This window comes from Patagioenas fasciata, chromosome 8, assembly GCF_037038585.1.
Source record: "Patagioenas fasciata isolate bPatFas1 chromosome 8, bPatFas1.hap1, whole genome shotgun sequence".
In the NCBI taxonomy this organism is placed as follows: domain Eukaryota; kingdom Metazoa; phylum Chordata; class Aves; order Columbiformes; family Columbidae; genus Patagioenas; species Patagioenas fasciata.
In genome coordinates, this window is record NC_092527.1 from 5,764,149 (window position 1) to 5,780,296 (window position 16,148).

General features: G+C 40.8%; 1 protein-coding gene across 11 annotated transcripts in view; it reads left to right on the top strand.

The window, feature by feature from the left end:
- Positions 1-16,148, top strand: part of PCDH15 (protocadherin related 15) — a 684,798-nt gene that overhangs the window by 401,371 nt on the left and 267,279 nt on the right. For 7 of the 11 annotated variants that reach the window (XM_071811575.1, XM_071811565.1, XM_071811564.1 and 4 more), the window contains 2 exons: positions 10,167-10,181; positions 10,878-10,943. In XM_071811575.1, coding sequence (XP_071667676.1) covers positions 10,167-10,181; positions 10,878-10,943 — 81 coding nt within the window. The remainder of the gene's footprint in view (positions 1-10,166; positions 10,182-10,877; positions 10,944-16,148) is intronic. The other 4 variants (XM_071811571.1, XM_071811570.1, XM_071811573.1 and 1 more) reach the window with 1 other exon arrangement.

The following is a 16,148-nucleotide window of genomic DNA, read 5'->3' on the forward strand; positions in this document are numbered from 1 at the left end:
TGTATAAGAATGGGTACGAGTAGCATTGTAGATGGGAACAATTTTCATTTTAAAATCAAATGTATCTTTTTTTGCCCAACGAAATAGGTCTCAAAAGTGTGCGCCTAAGAAGAAGAAAACCAAATAACTCTTTGTAGCTATTCAACATTAAAGTCCTTATTGCTTTTATAATTAGCTCCGGTTCAGGCTGTTTAGCCACAGACTTAGATCTATGATGGGCAGTAAGTTCAGACTTCAATTATTGAATCCATCAGACCATAATTTATTAAACAGGTACTTCAAAGGACGACACTTTCTGTGAAGTCTTATTACTTGGCATTTTTCATGGCTGAGGAACATGCAAATTGATGCAACTCGGACGACATGGAAGACCTGCGCTATATTTTAGATACTTTAGCCTCTTTTAGGGGAAAGAATCTTCTGACTGTGACTGGGGGGGTTTCCCAGGATTTCCCCAATCCCTGGCTAATTAACTATTGTACCTATGAATGTGGCAACATTCCTTGTGCAAAACTTTGTGTGTGAAGCCACAGGAACTTGATTTTACAATCAAATAGGAAGTCCATTACAAGCTGTTCCATGCATTCTCCTACTACATGTCTGCTTGGAAATATGCTTAAAAAACAGATGTTGGGCTTTTTTGGTGGCTGATATTGGACGCAGTGTCCTCTACGTGAAACATAGAAACCTTTCTGCTTTCCAAACCAAAGCACGGGGTCTTTCTTAGTGTTCAACAGTGGTTAAATCGTGATTTAGTCAAGATACGTTATCGGGGTCCATATTATAAATGTGGGTTAGTCTTCGGTTGTGCGGATGGTTGTGCCTGCAGGGATGGAGCAGGGGATGCTCCGGCATGTGGCCGATAATCCAAAGGAATCCCGAGACCATGGGACGTGGTGACTTGTCCTCCCAGAACAAGGTTGCGTTTGCCAAGGAGAAAGGAGGAAATTCGTACTGCGCTGTTATAATTAAAACATAGTTGTGGAAGTCACGAAGCGACTTCCTCACCTTCTGTCGCTGCTGCTGGAGGTCTTGATTAAATTACAGGAAGATGTTGATCAACATTGACTTCATTAGAGATGTCACCAGAAAGATATTTATAGGCACAAGATGTAAATGCTCACAAAATTGCTAGTTAATTACCCGAAACATAAACAGCTCTACAAGTGGCAGCTTAATGAGCGCAGCCTGATTTCGGGGTGGGAAGACATGGGGTACCCGCTGCACATTCAGCACAGCTGGAACCAAGTGGAATTTTCTGGAATATTTAAACATATTTGGCAAATAGCACTCAGTGTGGGACAGGTGACTTCAGGGGAGCAACACAGCTGCTTGTTGTTCTGTCGCCAGATCACAGAATCACAGAATGGACTGGGTTGGAAAAGACCTCAGAGATCATCCAGTCCAACCCTTGGTCCAACTCCAGTCCATTGACCAGATCATGGCACTAAGTGCCATGTCCAATCTCAGTTTAAAAACCTCCAGGGCCGGTGAGTCCAGCACCTCCCTGGGCAGCCATTCCAATGCCTGACCACTCTCTCTGCACAGAATTGCTTTCTTATCTCCAGCCTCAATTTCCCCTGGCAGAGTTGAAGCCCATGCCCCCTTGTCCTATTGCTGACTGCCTGGGAGAAGAGCCCAATCCCCACCTGGCTAGAACTGCCCTTCAGGTCGTTCTAGAGAGTGCTGAGCTCACCTCTAAGCCTCCTCTGCTCCAGACTGAACAAGCCCAGCTCCCTCAGCCTCTCCCCATAGGTCTTGTGTTCAAGTCCCTTCCCCAGTCGTGTTGCTCTTCTCTGGACCCGCTCCAGCACTTCAATCTCTTTCCTGAACTGAAGCACCCGCATCTTGGGTTTTTACTTAGTAACGTGTCAATGTTGATGGTGTTTAGGGTGAAGGAGGGGGTTATAATCTTAAAAATCCAAAGGGAGCTTGAAATTTCATGTCAATGTAACTTCAGTCTACTTTTGAAAAAAAGTCACCAAAAGTGTAGTCTCAAAATGACAGTTCAGTAGTGTTCTCAGGGTGATGTAGTATTTTCAAATCTGCTTTAAAAAAGGAAGGTATTCCTGCGTATGTAGAAATGTTTCATGAAGTTTTGTTTTGTTTTTTTTCCCAAATTTAATCTTAAAATTCCTTTTAGTGCTGCTTTCTTTGGTCCCAGCTGATTTCCATCAGTTCCGTGCAAGTCAGACTTGTGTTTTCTGTGTCTGTTTTGTACAAGCCCAATCTGTGACTGAAATGGGAAAAACTGCCTGATCATTAATGTGATTTCAGTGGCAATGAGTCTTAATATTTGTCCTGAAGCCACAAATTTACCCTTTAGGAAGAAGGGAAGGCTAAAAGTGATGAGCTGGCATATAGGCAGTTTAGCTGTCTCCTCGCCCATGATACAGTTAATAAATGCTGATCCCGCTTTATTTACATGGAAAGAAGTTCGAACGATATGAAAGGTTACAACTATCTCCAACAGCTTTTGCTGAGGTTCTTGTACTGCTTTTATACAGCGGTTAGAATGGCCACGACTTTAAAATTTGCTTCTAGTACCTGAATTCAGTTTAATTCCAAATATTAAATACGTTTTCATCCTCTTGTATGAAATTTTTGTCTTAAATGCGTCTCAGGGGTAATAGGGAAAATACAATATTGAAAACAGCATGAAATGTTAATGCTCATTGTAATGGTTAAAAGCAGGTATAGACTTTGGAAGTTTCAGCACTTCTGAAGATATTGCAGCTATTCTCAAGTCATCCAGTGCATTTTAATAGGCTTAAAAATGACTTTTGGTAATAGCTATTTTAGAAGCTACTTGGCACGGTATCGTATTTTTATGTGGTTTACAGTGTTTTCAGGCACAAGTATGATTTTAAAGACGCTGTCAACTCCAAATCTGCTTGTAAAATGGAAAGTTGTTTCAATCTTAAAGAATAATGCCCAAAAGATGGATGGTAGCGCATTTTTCTAAAGCTGTTGAAGTAAAATAGCGATCCACGGTGCTTGCAGGGCAGTTTTCACATACCAAACCCTTCATAGGTATAGCTATACAAATAGAGTTGGAAGAATGTAAAGCTACAAAATGAATCGGCTGTTCAGGTTGCATATTCCTTATATAAGGATGTTCTCTGTGGCTGTGGGAACAAGAGCTTACAATAGTCCTGGTTTATGTCCTTTTAGTATTTGAATGTCCATCAGCCTTTTTGTCCAGCTTAAAAACAAACAAGAAAAAAACCCCAAATGCAGCATTTCAGATCGTCTTTCCCTTGGGTCTGAATTTCGGAGGTGTGAATTCAGACATGAATTCAGAGTGGGTTTAAGAATTATCACTGACGTGTTTGAATCAAACTCAAGTTTGCTGTCGTTCCTTCCCTGTTGGTACAATGAGATATGTCTGTCAGGAAGAGCTCGAAATAGGCTGTGAAAGCCCTTCTTATGCTATTTTCAATACAGAGCGATTGTAGTACAAGCCTGCTAATGTAAAGGTTATGCCAAGCTTATCCTAAATTGCACAGCTGGAGTTCCCGATTCAGTCACACAGGAAACGAGACAGGACGGTTTTCCCTTAAACGGGGTTGCTTAGTTACTCGATTTAAATGTATGGTTCTATGTAGCTCTTCATTAGGGAGCTTGTTCTGTAAATGGAGATGCTTAGAGAGACTCTTTCATGGCCTTTTTCTGCGAGTGTTCCCTGCTGAATGGGCGGTAGAAGTACAGAACGTGGAGGTGAGTGGAAGGGCTTTCAAAGGGCTGCTTCTTTCATGAGCGATCAGGCATTTCTGAGAATTAAGTGCATCCGAAAACAGAAATACACATTCCAGCAGGTTTAAACGTGAGGTGGTTTAACCTCAGAGAAAGCCACAGGACTGTTAGCATTTCAATTCTTTAATTTCTTGCAGCTCCAATTTAAATAAAGCGGAGAGCACGCTATCACTTTCCCTGCATATCACCAAGTCCCAAGTGCTTTGCTGGGAATTTCAATCTCTAAAACCCGTGGGCTTGAGGTTTTACTGCATTCATTGATATTCTGTTTTGTGAACCACTTAGTTCTCTCGGAACGGGCTTTCTCAGCTCGTACCCTCCCCAGCCATGCAGAATCCGCCCTCATGGCACTGCCTGTTCTGGCAGCAGTTTAGTAAATCAATTAGTGCAGGTGTTTTGGCTTTGTTCCGTCGCACATCCTTTGTGTGGCACATGCACAAATTCCCTTTGATTTCCAGTCTGTCAATAGACAGAAAATCGTGCGTCTGTTTCTTTTTTCATGGCTTCTCATTAATTTCTGATTTAAAATGGCCACAGTATTATTAGCAAGTCAGGCTTGGGGACTGGACTTCAGTGTTTCTCGCCGCATATCTCTAAAGACTTTTATGCAAGTGTTTTATGTGCTTAACAGTGCAGAAGATATGGGGTGAAAAAAAGGCTTTTAAATACTTTGACTTCCCAAACCTTTCACAAGCTCTTTTTTTCTTTCTCTACATAGCTGGGAAGAGTCAGAATTGAAGAAAAGAGTATGCTTGTAATTAAGACTGCTGCTTAACGCTCACTGCTCTCACTGAACCAGGGAGCACTGCTGAATATTGAGCGTTTGCTTTGTTTTATTCTCACTGGAGCAAAATGAAAATGCATATAAATGCAGAGGGAAAGGAAACTTGAAACATCTATATTTTTAGCCCCACTTCAGGTACTAAAACACTCCCATCTGTTCATTGAGGCTTTTCTCTAACTCTGCCCCAACTCGGTGGTTTTTGTGGTACCAAAGGACTTGCCAGTGCTTCAGTCTTTGCAGAGTTTGACTTCCCAGCAGTTGGTGTGGAACCATCCGAGGTTTTCTCCATAATCGTGGGTATATCAAATAAATCAGCCTCATTGTCTCCTTTGGTGCAGGGCGCAGAGCTGGTGTGGTGTGGCTTGGTAGCCTGAAAACCATCACTTGTGTTCATCTGCAGTAGTTTGAGAAAGTTGGGCTGACTGGGCCCGTACGCTGTTCACGTGCTTTATTGTTATACTTACACATATGGCTTAAAAAAATGTCTCGGTGCGATTTATGGTGATTCTGAGACATCCACAGGGCTCTTTGCTGGAGGCTCCATGGTTGCAATCAGCCAGAGATTCCTTTGTTTTAACAGTGGGAAGTAATCTTAATGTTAAATTTTCCATGTTACCATTTTTGTTACCCATAGCGCATAGTCCCCGAAGTGGGTCAGAATCCTGAACTTGCTTCACGTTATCGTTTGCTGCAATATTTAGAGGAATATTCTTGGAATATTGCTTTTGTAGGTTGCGCTTGAAGATAGGCTTGAGTTTTTCCTGTGGCACAAATATGGTTTTATTCAGTGTGTCAGAGCTGTCAGGCCTTAATTCTGTCCTTTGAGTTCACAGCTTTATGGAAAGCTATTGGCAGTGTGACACATATCACCTTCCCAAATGTTTCCAACTTGCATTAAATGGTAAAGGCAAGTACTGAGTAATTGTTTAGTATTCTGGACTTCCTTAGTACAAGAGAAGTGTCTGAAACGTAAATACGAAGTGATCGCATGGAGTGGTTTTTCTGGCTCGGGGAGAAGGCCTAGGTCAGTATGGGACTGATGTGAAGAGTAATAGAGCCTTTTGCAGTTACTGCCCAAGTTTGGAGCCTGATCTTTGTTTTAGTGACAAGTTAAAGAATTAAATTTTATTCTGAGAACAAATAAAATAATTTCCTTCTGCAGTTAGTGAGCAGAATTTTATTAAATAAGCAGCCTTTTAAGTCACGCTGTGTGTCTGCTAGGAGCTGAGTCAGTTTGTTGAGATTGCCTGTTGTACTCCCTGTGACTGTTTAAATAAAAACAAGCCAAACTACTTATCTGAATATATAAAAGCAAAATTGAAGACAAGATAAAATGTGAAATAACTCGGAGTAATAATTGGGTGTTTCTGAAGCAGCTGGAAGAAGAGTTGGTGATTAGCATACTGAAGTGGGGTTTTTTTCCAGTTCTAATTTCAGGAGCGCTTAGGAGGAGGTGACAGTTATTTCACGGAATAATGTCCCCGGAAAGGTTCAGGGTGGCTTGTTTGTTTTCCAGGTGAGCGTGCTGTGCTCCCTGCAGGGCAGCTCACTTATTTTTTATTGTCATTGTGAAGGTAAAACTCCTTCTGTCTTTGACGTGGTAGGAATAAGTTATTGAACTCTTCTTAAAGCCGTGCACTGTTACTGGGAACACAAATTTCAGCTGAAGTGTTGTGGGAGACCTTTTTTTGTTGTAGTCACTGAAATTTATAAGGCTTTGTGTGGCAAGTAATTTTCATGATTAAACTTTCAAGCAGTTGCAGTCGTCTGATTTAAGGATCAGAACGGCCAACTTCAGACACTGCTCCCAACTAATTCAAATGTTTTATTTAGCTGGAATTAGGGATATATGAAGTATGAACGGCTATTTTGAGTTTCCCACTAATTGCATTTAGTAGAGGGATGTTAGAGGCAGTTCCCGATCGCTGTGACTGCCTCTGAATTTGAGTCTTTGTTGTCAGACAGCTGCTCGATGTCCATCTTTGCAAGTGTGTGAACATGAGGAGATATTTGGATTGAAATAGAAGTTCTCGAAGTAACGTAGCCCTTGGATGGGCTGTGGCCTTGCAAGGGCGGGGTGACAGGGAGGTGACCCGGAAGCTCTCCCTGGGCACAGGTCGGAATTACTCAAGTTGTTTGGGCTTGTGCTGTTTGGCTTTGCCGACCATCTTACCCAAAACAGGGTTTCCTCTGAGCCATCTCTTTAAAAATAATTAGAAATAAAAATTATGATTAGCCATCAGAATCAAAATGAATCTGAGGCACGTTTTATGAAGAGTTTGTTACACAGATTTTTGCTTTGCTCCCGAAGAGACAGGCCCTTCATTTATCTACCTTTGCCTTGATCCTATAATTGTAAAGCAAACACACCAGTTAGATGAAACAGTCAAGTTAATGACAGGAACAAAAAATGCTTTTCTGGAAGCTTTTAGGTAAGCCTTCATAGCTTGTTGTTTTATTTACTGAGTTTTATTTGCCTTATGCCTCCTCATTTTTGTGCAAGGTGCCTGGGGTGGGGGGAGCGCTGCTCTATGGTGATTACATGTGAAGCTCATTTGTTTGTGGTGCCTTCTCTGCCTGTCTTGAAATGTGTTCAGATTAGTGTGATTTGACTTCTATGACTACTCCACTATGCCCATGGATTTCAAGGACAACTTTTTGTGGAGAACGTTGGAAGAAATAAACCTAGAAGCAGCAGAGCGTGGTTGACTGTGAGGTGGCCCTGCTGCCGCTAGGCCTCTCTTCAGAGAAACTGTGCGATGGAAAGAAACCATCCCATTCTAGAAGTGTTATTAAAAATTTGAATTGTTAGTTAGGTACAGTCAGTATTCTGGTAACAATCTGTGGTGTGAAATTGGAATAGTTAAAATATCTCGAGGATTTATACCAAGGCCCACAGGCAGACACAGGGCACTGTAAAACAAAAGAGCGGGAAAGTAAAGGCTTGTGTAAATATTTCCTTCCCAAGTCACCTTTGGTGCTGCGATTATCTGTGGTTGTTTGTGTTGGATAAAGCAATCTGTTACTGCCGAAATAACTTCTCTTGAGGAACGTTTAAATAGAACTTGAGAAAAAGGTCTCATAATATCACTGAGGAACATTTCCTCTGATCTCTCTCTCATTAGCAAATGAAGGTGTGTTCCAGGATTTACCTTCTCTGCCAGTGCCGGCTGGAAGCACGCATTTTTTTTTACATTTGTGTCCTGATATTGCTTTTTAGCTTAAGCAACTCATTTTTCCTCCTTGATATTTACCCAACTGCATTTCTAGAAAGTTTTCCTAGACTAAGCAAGGTCTGGCTGGTGCTGCTGATACTTGAGCTTCTTGTGTTCGAGGTCTTGCTGCAGATGTTGCGTATCAATTGTGTTTTTTAAGGAAAAATAAAGGTACCACCCATGTATTTACAACACGTCTTCAAGGTTTTAAATTAAAGTTCTTGTCTTCCCTTGAATTGGAAGTTTATAGAAGACAACAATTTTAAAATGATCTGTTTGTTGGGTGGTGATGAAGGTGAAACTAAATAAGGCTGTGGCATTATTAGGTTCAGTCTTTGAGAAGGGGAGGGAGAGGTGACCCGCATCTTAAAAACCAATCTGATCTTGGGCTAGTACTGACATTGAAATTATGTGAAACTCCTATATATGCAATAAAACTGCACATTTTTTTCAGAATGTTTTTATTGGTGCTATGAAGGTAAATCACAGCAAAGTTTCTTTTACACAGCCTGATTATTTTTTTTCTCCCCTCGCTTCTTTTCCTTGAAATTTATCTCATAAATTTTATTGCCTCACCTGCTCACACTTGCAGTAAATCCTCTGCAAATTGCCAGACTTCACTGTATATTCTGCCTTTTCTCTGAAAATGCTGAACGTAGATTTAAAACGTACCAAATAACTGCTTTGATTATAATTCTGGAAACCCAGATGTGTTTGATGGAAAACCAATTCTGCGAAAAGGCTGCCGCCATGTGATTGACCTGTAATTTTGATAATTTGCGTACTGAAGAATAGAAATAGACGTTGGCCTGGTTTGGGTGAACTTTCCATTGAGTCATCATGTGAACGTAGACGACGGGGAAAAAGCTTATTCGCTTTTCAAAATAATGCTGATTATTCTTTTGCTAAGGCGTATGCAATTTTTCGGATTAAAAGTTGTCCCTGCTTTAGATTTGTGTGCGGTGATCAGTGATAGTTCAGTTGTGAACAGCAGGACCGGTGGTGAGGACCCAAGTCTCAGTCACAGTTTGTATCGGTGAGCGGCTCTGTCTTAACGAAGAGTTGGTTAAATAGTTGTGCAGTGAGCCAAGACCTCAACGTCTAGAAAACTGTGACGCCTGTCTCCGGAAAAGGTTGGATTTGGGTCTGGTGTGTTCCTCTTAATTTTATAGCATGCACTAAGAACAGGAGGAAAAAAACCTCCTTATTTCATGTAGATAAGTAAATATTGGTTAGAGTATGTGTGTAGGAAACCACAAGGAAATGGAAGATGTAGTTTTTCAGATGATCTGTTTGTTCTGTTAATACCTTCAAAACAAAAAGCTCTACAATTATCAGCAGAAAATATTCTGGTTTTATCTATCAAACTAGAGCATATAAGAATAAAAGGAACAAATCCTGAGAATCCATTCAGTAAATAAATGTATTTAGCCTGCTTAGGATAGTGAACCAAGTGGTTCATGGAACTACAAGGGGGGTGCGTGGATTCCCACACGAGCTCGCTGTGTTTCACCTTCAGAAAAAGCAACAGCAGTGTGACTGTTACCGTTAGTGTGACTGTTACCGTTAGTGTGAATTCAGGTGTGGTCGGACCGTGTATCACGAATGTTCGGAAGTTCGGCCTTGCCACTGAAGTCAGCAGCTGCACGGCCAGGCCGTTGCTCGAGTAGCTGCCTGTGCCACCAAAATGTCCTTCAGAGGCTTTACCTACATGGAGATCCGAGTTAACGCTTTGCTGTTTTGATCTACCTTCAGAGGTCTTGTCTGGAGCAATTACAGCCTGTAATTAGCTGCTACACAATTCCTTTGAAGTCAACAGATGTGTGATTTTTACCATCAGCTGGGAAATAGCATTTGACCTTACCTTGTGTTTAGTTTACCCATGATTTTCTGTTGGGATTTTTGTGTAAAGTGGTTAGATGTCTCAAAAAATACTCAATACAGTGATACTCCAGCATTTCTTTCCTTGGCTAGAAACCAGTTAGAAGCTGTTGTTTCTTACAAATGGACTGTAGCCGTCCCCACGGCCAGGGTCAGAGGAACATCCAAATGTCCTCAAAATGCAGAGTCACATATCCAGTTGTCTGTGGTGAACTGGGAAGGAGAATGGTGGCCTTTTATCACACCATTTCAGTGTGACTGGAAGGGTCTTTGAAAACAAGAAGAGCTGCTTAATTAACTTTTATTTCTGTGTGCTTTAAAGAGGTAATACTTTTTTCTGTTTAATGTACAGTCATCACATGTAGTATATATGCTTTTATATATTTTAAGACTGCGCCAATGCATTTGCAAGCTCTGCATGTACTGCTTTGTCTTTGAACATATCTTTTGAGTAAAGCAACAAAATCTTACTTATTTTCTTTCGTTATTCTGCTCTGCTTCCATTGATGACTGTAAACTTTTGACTCCAGACTGGCAATATGAGGGTAAGATGGCAAAACGTAACTTCCTGAACATTGCTCGTCTGTTTTTAGTTTTTATTTTCCATAGAACATTATTAAAATTCTGTTCACTCTCTCTGATTAGATCCTTTTGTTGCAATTAAATTCAAATTCTGTTTGTTTCTGTCGTGAAGCTTCAATTACGATTTATGCCTTTTAATCATTCCTTTGCTATTTCTTTGGGTTAAATTAACGTCATATTATCTCTGTCCTGAAGGATTTCTTCACTGGTAGTATCTCTAGAGTAAGACAGGAGCAAGTTCATAGTGTAGCCATCAAACTGTATCGTGGTGGTATGTGGTGATGGTTCAGTTCAATATGTGTGCTCGTTACATGGGAAGTAATGCTCACGTAAGAGATAACAGAATAAACCGTGTTCAGTTTTTGCTGTTTACATATTTGTTTTAAATATGGATCAGCATCTGGGGTGTTATAAATCCTCTGTCATCAGGTTCTCCCTTGCTTTATAAAGCTGATCTGAGTAAGGGTTAAGCAAACAACTCAGATTTTGATCCTCTGTGAGTGTAACTTAGCCAACAGTTGTAGCTTATACAAACATCGTGTTTCAGTGAATACCTGTCTTCAGTATACCGATTATGCTTACTTGTTTTAAAGACAGCAACAAAAACCCCAAGATCTTTCTTCTGGAACGAGAAATAACTTCTCTTTTCATCTTTGTAGATTGCAAATTGGCCAGAACAGGTCCTCCAGCCACAATAGTTCCCATCGATGAGGAAAGTCGGAACGGTGAGTGCCCCTCGGTTCTCCGCGCTGTCCTTTCCCTTCCCCGCGGTGGCTACTCGTGTGTCAGCAGTGTCTCCGCGTCCACCTCGTCAAATCATCAAATAGGTTGGGTTGGAAGGGACAATCAAAGGCCTCACCTTGCGGGACCAGGCTCTGGGAACCCATTAAATGGGGAAAGGCGACAGCGACCCAAAAATGTTGAGAGATGCAATATCTTCCTGAAAATCATACTCTGTGATGACTGTGATCTTTGACTCCAGATAGATAGCTCTTTGAATGTGTTTTAACAGGTATTTAGACTACGATTACTTGTAGCAACAGTAGTTTAGCTCCCTTGTTGCTAGTATGCCAGCTTATTGTTTCATAATTCTTATGTCGGTGTGATGCTACCAAGGGACCAAGTTGTGGCCAGCCTTTGTTTTGATGTGACAGGATACAGCTGAATCCTCCTTTCTCTGCAGCTTGCTAGCAGTGTTAGTGCTGCTGGCTTCTGTCTCTCACATGCAGCTTTTAGAAGGTTGCTTCTTGTTTTGCTTGAGGTTTAATAACGTAAGGTTATGGACCCCTCTGAAATGACAGAATTTGCTTGCGTGTAGTCATGGAGATTTCAAAAGAAAACGAGCGTCTCCTGTCATATCATACAGTTCTCAAATTGTTGATCCGTTGTCCTAGCATTGCATTTATGCAGGATGCTGTAATGCGATGAAGTGCTTTACCCTGTCAGAGTTAATGCTTTGGACAGGTGGCTGTAATTCCTGAAAAAAAGTTACTTCTCTTTCCCGAATTTTATTTTGCAATTTTTTTATTTTTATTTTTTTATTTTAACTTCATAAGCTGGATTTTGTGGTGGTTATTTTTGTAACCTGGTAAGCTAGGCACAGTTGTGTGCTGCATGTGATCACAATAGCTCATGTATGGGTGAATGAAATGGTGAACCCAGTCCAGATCCTACTGGTCGGTTGCTTTGGTTATTTTGTTTGTTTTGGTTTTTGTTTTGTTTTATTTTGGGTTTTTTTTTGGTAATGCAGCCTGAGTGCCATAAACTTAACTTATGCAGTGCGATACTGATTGAAGTAGAAAGCTATATCATGTTGATATGTACTTATATCAAATGAAAGCCAAAAACCACACACACAGATAGCCACACTTTTTTGTTTTCTTTCAAGGTGCTTAAATGGTGTGTGATCACAACATGAGTGATAGGTCTTACTCTTCAGTAGCAGAACTTCTGTATGTAATCTGTGCTGCAATATTAGCCAACTATCATTACAATACCTTGTTATATATGGTACCTAAATAAGTATTTCAAGGGTCTTGGAGCAATTCTGTGGGTTTTTTCCTTTATCTTTTTTCCAATGTGTCTACTATAGAAGGAGTCTCAGGATTTGATGCTTATGAAATAATTGTATCTGTAGCACCTTGTTGGTAAAGGCACTGAGTATTGTTGATGATACATGGGTAGTGCTGGCATGTTTTATAGCACTTTATTCTTACATGCCAGCAGCACACGTCTGGATAATGAGGGGTGACCAACAGCCCAAACTAAGGTTGGATGCTGACCACAGAGTCATTTGAAGTAGAAACAAAAAGGCAGAGAAATAAAAAGCTTTCAGCTTTCAAATTGAATGGCATAATACATTTATTTCCCAGCTTGTTAATGCTTGATTCGATGTTTGCTACAACACCAAATTTTTGTTCAAGTGTTACTAGCTCTGCAAGAAAGATGGTTAAATTGAATATGGTGGGGAGAGATGTGAATTTCCTAAGAGCTTTGCATGTGTCTGCGATGATTTAGTTTAGCTGTGAATTCTTGTGAACCATTATCTCTCCATTAAAGAAGTCGAATTGGCAGTAGAAACTTCAGTTGGCCTTGTAGTTAATGGGAAGGACACAGCTCATCGGTAAGTCACAATACGTGTTAGGTAACTGGATCTCCTGCTCTGCAGTGGAATGTCCTTAAACCTTTCTCGTCTCTGTTGAATTGGAAACTTGTGTCCATGGACATGCATCCATCTGTCAGGGAGTTAGAAGACTCATCATGTAACACGGTGTCGCAAAATATTAATACGCATTTGTTAGTTGTGTTCTTCCAGTATGCTGATGTTTTGGTTTTTAGGCAGCCACTATTGTATCCTAATGAGTGCCCTTTATTTGTGTGACACTTGGTTTTGGCCGCAGTGCCCATCTGTGTTCTGCAACACTGCCCTCGGCCCATTTCCTTACATATTTCACGCTGCAGCTACGGCTTGAAACGACTTGCAAAAGCAGCAGGCAGAGCTGATTCCTCGCCACAGGACCTCAGTGCATTTACAGAACGACCCGTTACACTCGGTAGAAATGGTTTGGTTACCAGAGCTCATCTCTTGTAGCCTTTCATCTGTCCTGTGCGTGAACCCGTTTAAATCGTAACAGGTTATAAATGAGGCAAAACAGCTTCGCCACCAAAAAAACCTTTTAAAAATTGTGAGCTGGGAACAAGCAGAGGACATGAGGGGTAATAAGGAAGGTCAGCTGGAGCAGTGTGTTGTGACAAGACAATGTTTTAGTACCAGGTTTTGATAACTTTGAGAGCGTTGTTGTGTTACAGAGCATGCAGCCTGGAAGTAAAATCCTGGATATTGATGCCAGGATCAACAGGGTGAGTGTATTTTGCTCCGTGTGTGAATTCACTAGAACAGTTTATTAGAAGATGTTTTTAGTGGTTTGCCATTCAATCTCAAAATTGGCATTATATAGTTGTTAAAAGTGATAGAGAAGCTGTAGTGCTAGACATTCGGATGGTAAGCAGAGTATATGTTATACAACACTTGAAATGCCCAATCCAGCTTTGTATTAGAGTTGCCAATAGATGAAGAGAAATAATCCATCTATTTTTGTTGTTAGATATATGTCTCTAGATCACCTAAAGTATGAAACCTAATGAGGGTATTTTAACTCTTCGTACTACACTGGAGCTTCCAAAGGTGTATTGTTGATGTTGGACTGTCTCTTCTAAGGTTTTAGAATGAAGATCTCAAAATAATAGCAGGGATGACACCTCCGTGTGACGCTTCATTTCATCCACTGCATGTATTCTTGGAGTTCTGGTCAATGAATAAACAGAAAATCCTCCTCTTTAGAAGGGTATCTGGAGTTCCACTGTGTTGAACATTGCTTCTCAGCGCACAGAGTTGAATCATTCCTAATATACAAAAAGTTTGGACACCAAGATTAAAAGTATTTGCCCAAATAAGTCGTCCTTGTTAGCAGAGTGAGACACGCAGTCAGCATGGCTGACCTTCAGGGATCTCCTGGAGACATCAGCACGGATGGGAGGATTTGATGGTTTCCCACCACTGGATTAGTACGTCCTTATGTCAAGTACTTTAGGTGTGTTAGATCCACAGTTGTGTTCCTGTTGAAGAATCCTAGAAGGGGTGAACTTAACATTTCTTAAGGTACAAACGAATTATTGTTTTCATTTTTCCGTTGTTTAACTGAATGGGTGATAGTACTTGAGACCACATTAACGGTAACGCTTCTAGACGTTCTTGCCTATACTAGGCAAATCGGTAAATATTGTTCTGCAAACACAGGTATATGTGGGAAGGAGCTTTCATGGCTGGAGGTGGGTTTGGTATCATTTTTATAGCTTTTCACCCCCTGCGCTCTCAGCAGCAATCTCAGTGCCCTCACTGTACAAATCCCCATCGCTGACTCCCTGCGGTGGACAATTAAATGCAAAATAGGATACAAATGTGCAGGAACCCAGGCTGTGGTTGGGTTTGTTTTTCTTTTTGTTTGGTTGGGTTTTTTTGTGGTGCTATTGGAGGAATTTGTTTTCAGTTTAATTGAATGTAATGCTGGAGCAATGGACCTGGAGCAATGGGGGATTGGACTAGATGATCTTTTGAGGTCCCTTCCAATCCCAAACATACTGTGATACTGTGACCTGATTACTAAAGCACATCAGCAACATCACTGCAAATTTCCATGCTGTACCAAACTATTTAAACTCGTTTTTCAGAGGCAATTGATAGTGATTGAAGAAGAATGTCTCTAGAGGTGTAAAGTCCGTAGCCTCTCTTCTGAGACGGTCTTAAGTGCACTAATACATTTCCTATGAGCTGTGTGATGTCTTCTGAACAGCCATTACTTAATAAAATTTTCAGTGACTACTGGTGTGGGCTGGAATTGAACTAATGAGCCTTAAAGATGAAGGGTCCCGCTGTCCATCTCCTGCGTGGATCGTGCGCTCATTCCACTCTGGCTGCCTTAATTTTGGCTAAGGGGAAAAATGGATTTAGGAAAGTAACACTTTTCTGCTTTGGGAAGCTGCTGTGGCTTAACACAAGTGTATTGAGAAAAGCATTTCTGAAGGCTTCTGGCTCTCTCATCTTTTCTTACTTTTCTGTTTCAGAAAAATGGTGAGTTGAGGATGAACAAGACCACAGAGCCGCACAGTGCTTGATGTAGCTTTGTGAAAGAAAAGTCATCTTGGTTTTACTGTTTCCAATGATATTGAGAAAAATGTGTCTCAAGTCTGGCATGTTTGTGTAGTTGTGAAAATGGAAAAGAAACTAAGCTGTAATATACCACAATTTTGCATTGATTTTTCTTAGTTTCCTCGTAAGAGTAGGCTGCAGACTCTTCACATTTAACTTAGACTAGGTGCACTATTTCTTTGGGAGCACTTAACAGTTTAATTTCTGTAATGGGCAAAACCCAAATTATTAGCGTAGGTGTTGTTGGTCATTCATGTGAGATGTTTGTAGGGCAGAAGCGCTTTAGTCGCTTTCCAGTCTCAGTTATGCAATGGTCTGTGTGCCTGTCTGTCCACACATAGACATTTCTCACCTCTTTAGACAACCTTACAGCTGCCTGAAGAATTCATGAATGTTTTTCACCAGCTGTGGAAAGGATTCTTTTTCACCAAACTGCAATCTGGTTTCCATAGCAATGGAGACGTGATATGCTGCTTGTATGTAGGGTAAAGCGTAAGTTACCATAGCTGGTAAATAAATCTTTAAATGCAATATTATCTTACTGTACAAGGGAAAGAGGAGATCAATTAACTTGGCTTCGAAACCACTGGTTGTTTTAATTGTAGAACTAATTGCTCTCAGTGTACAGATACCACCTAAATAAGTCGAGGTGCTTGTTGGCTGAGGATTGCAGATTAAGTAAATTCTGTTAGAAGAAGTTACCCTTTCAGAACATTTTGGAGCG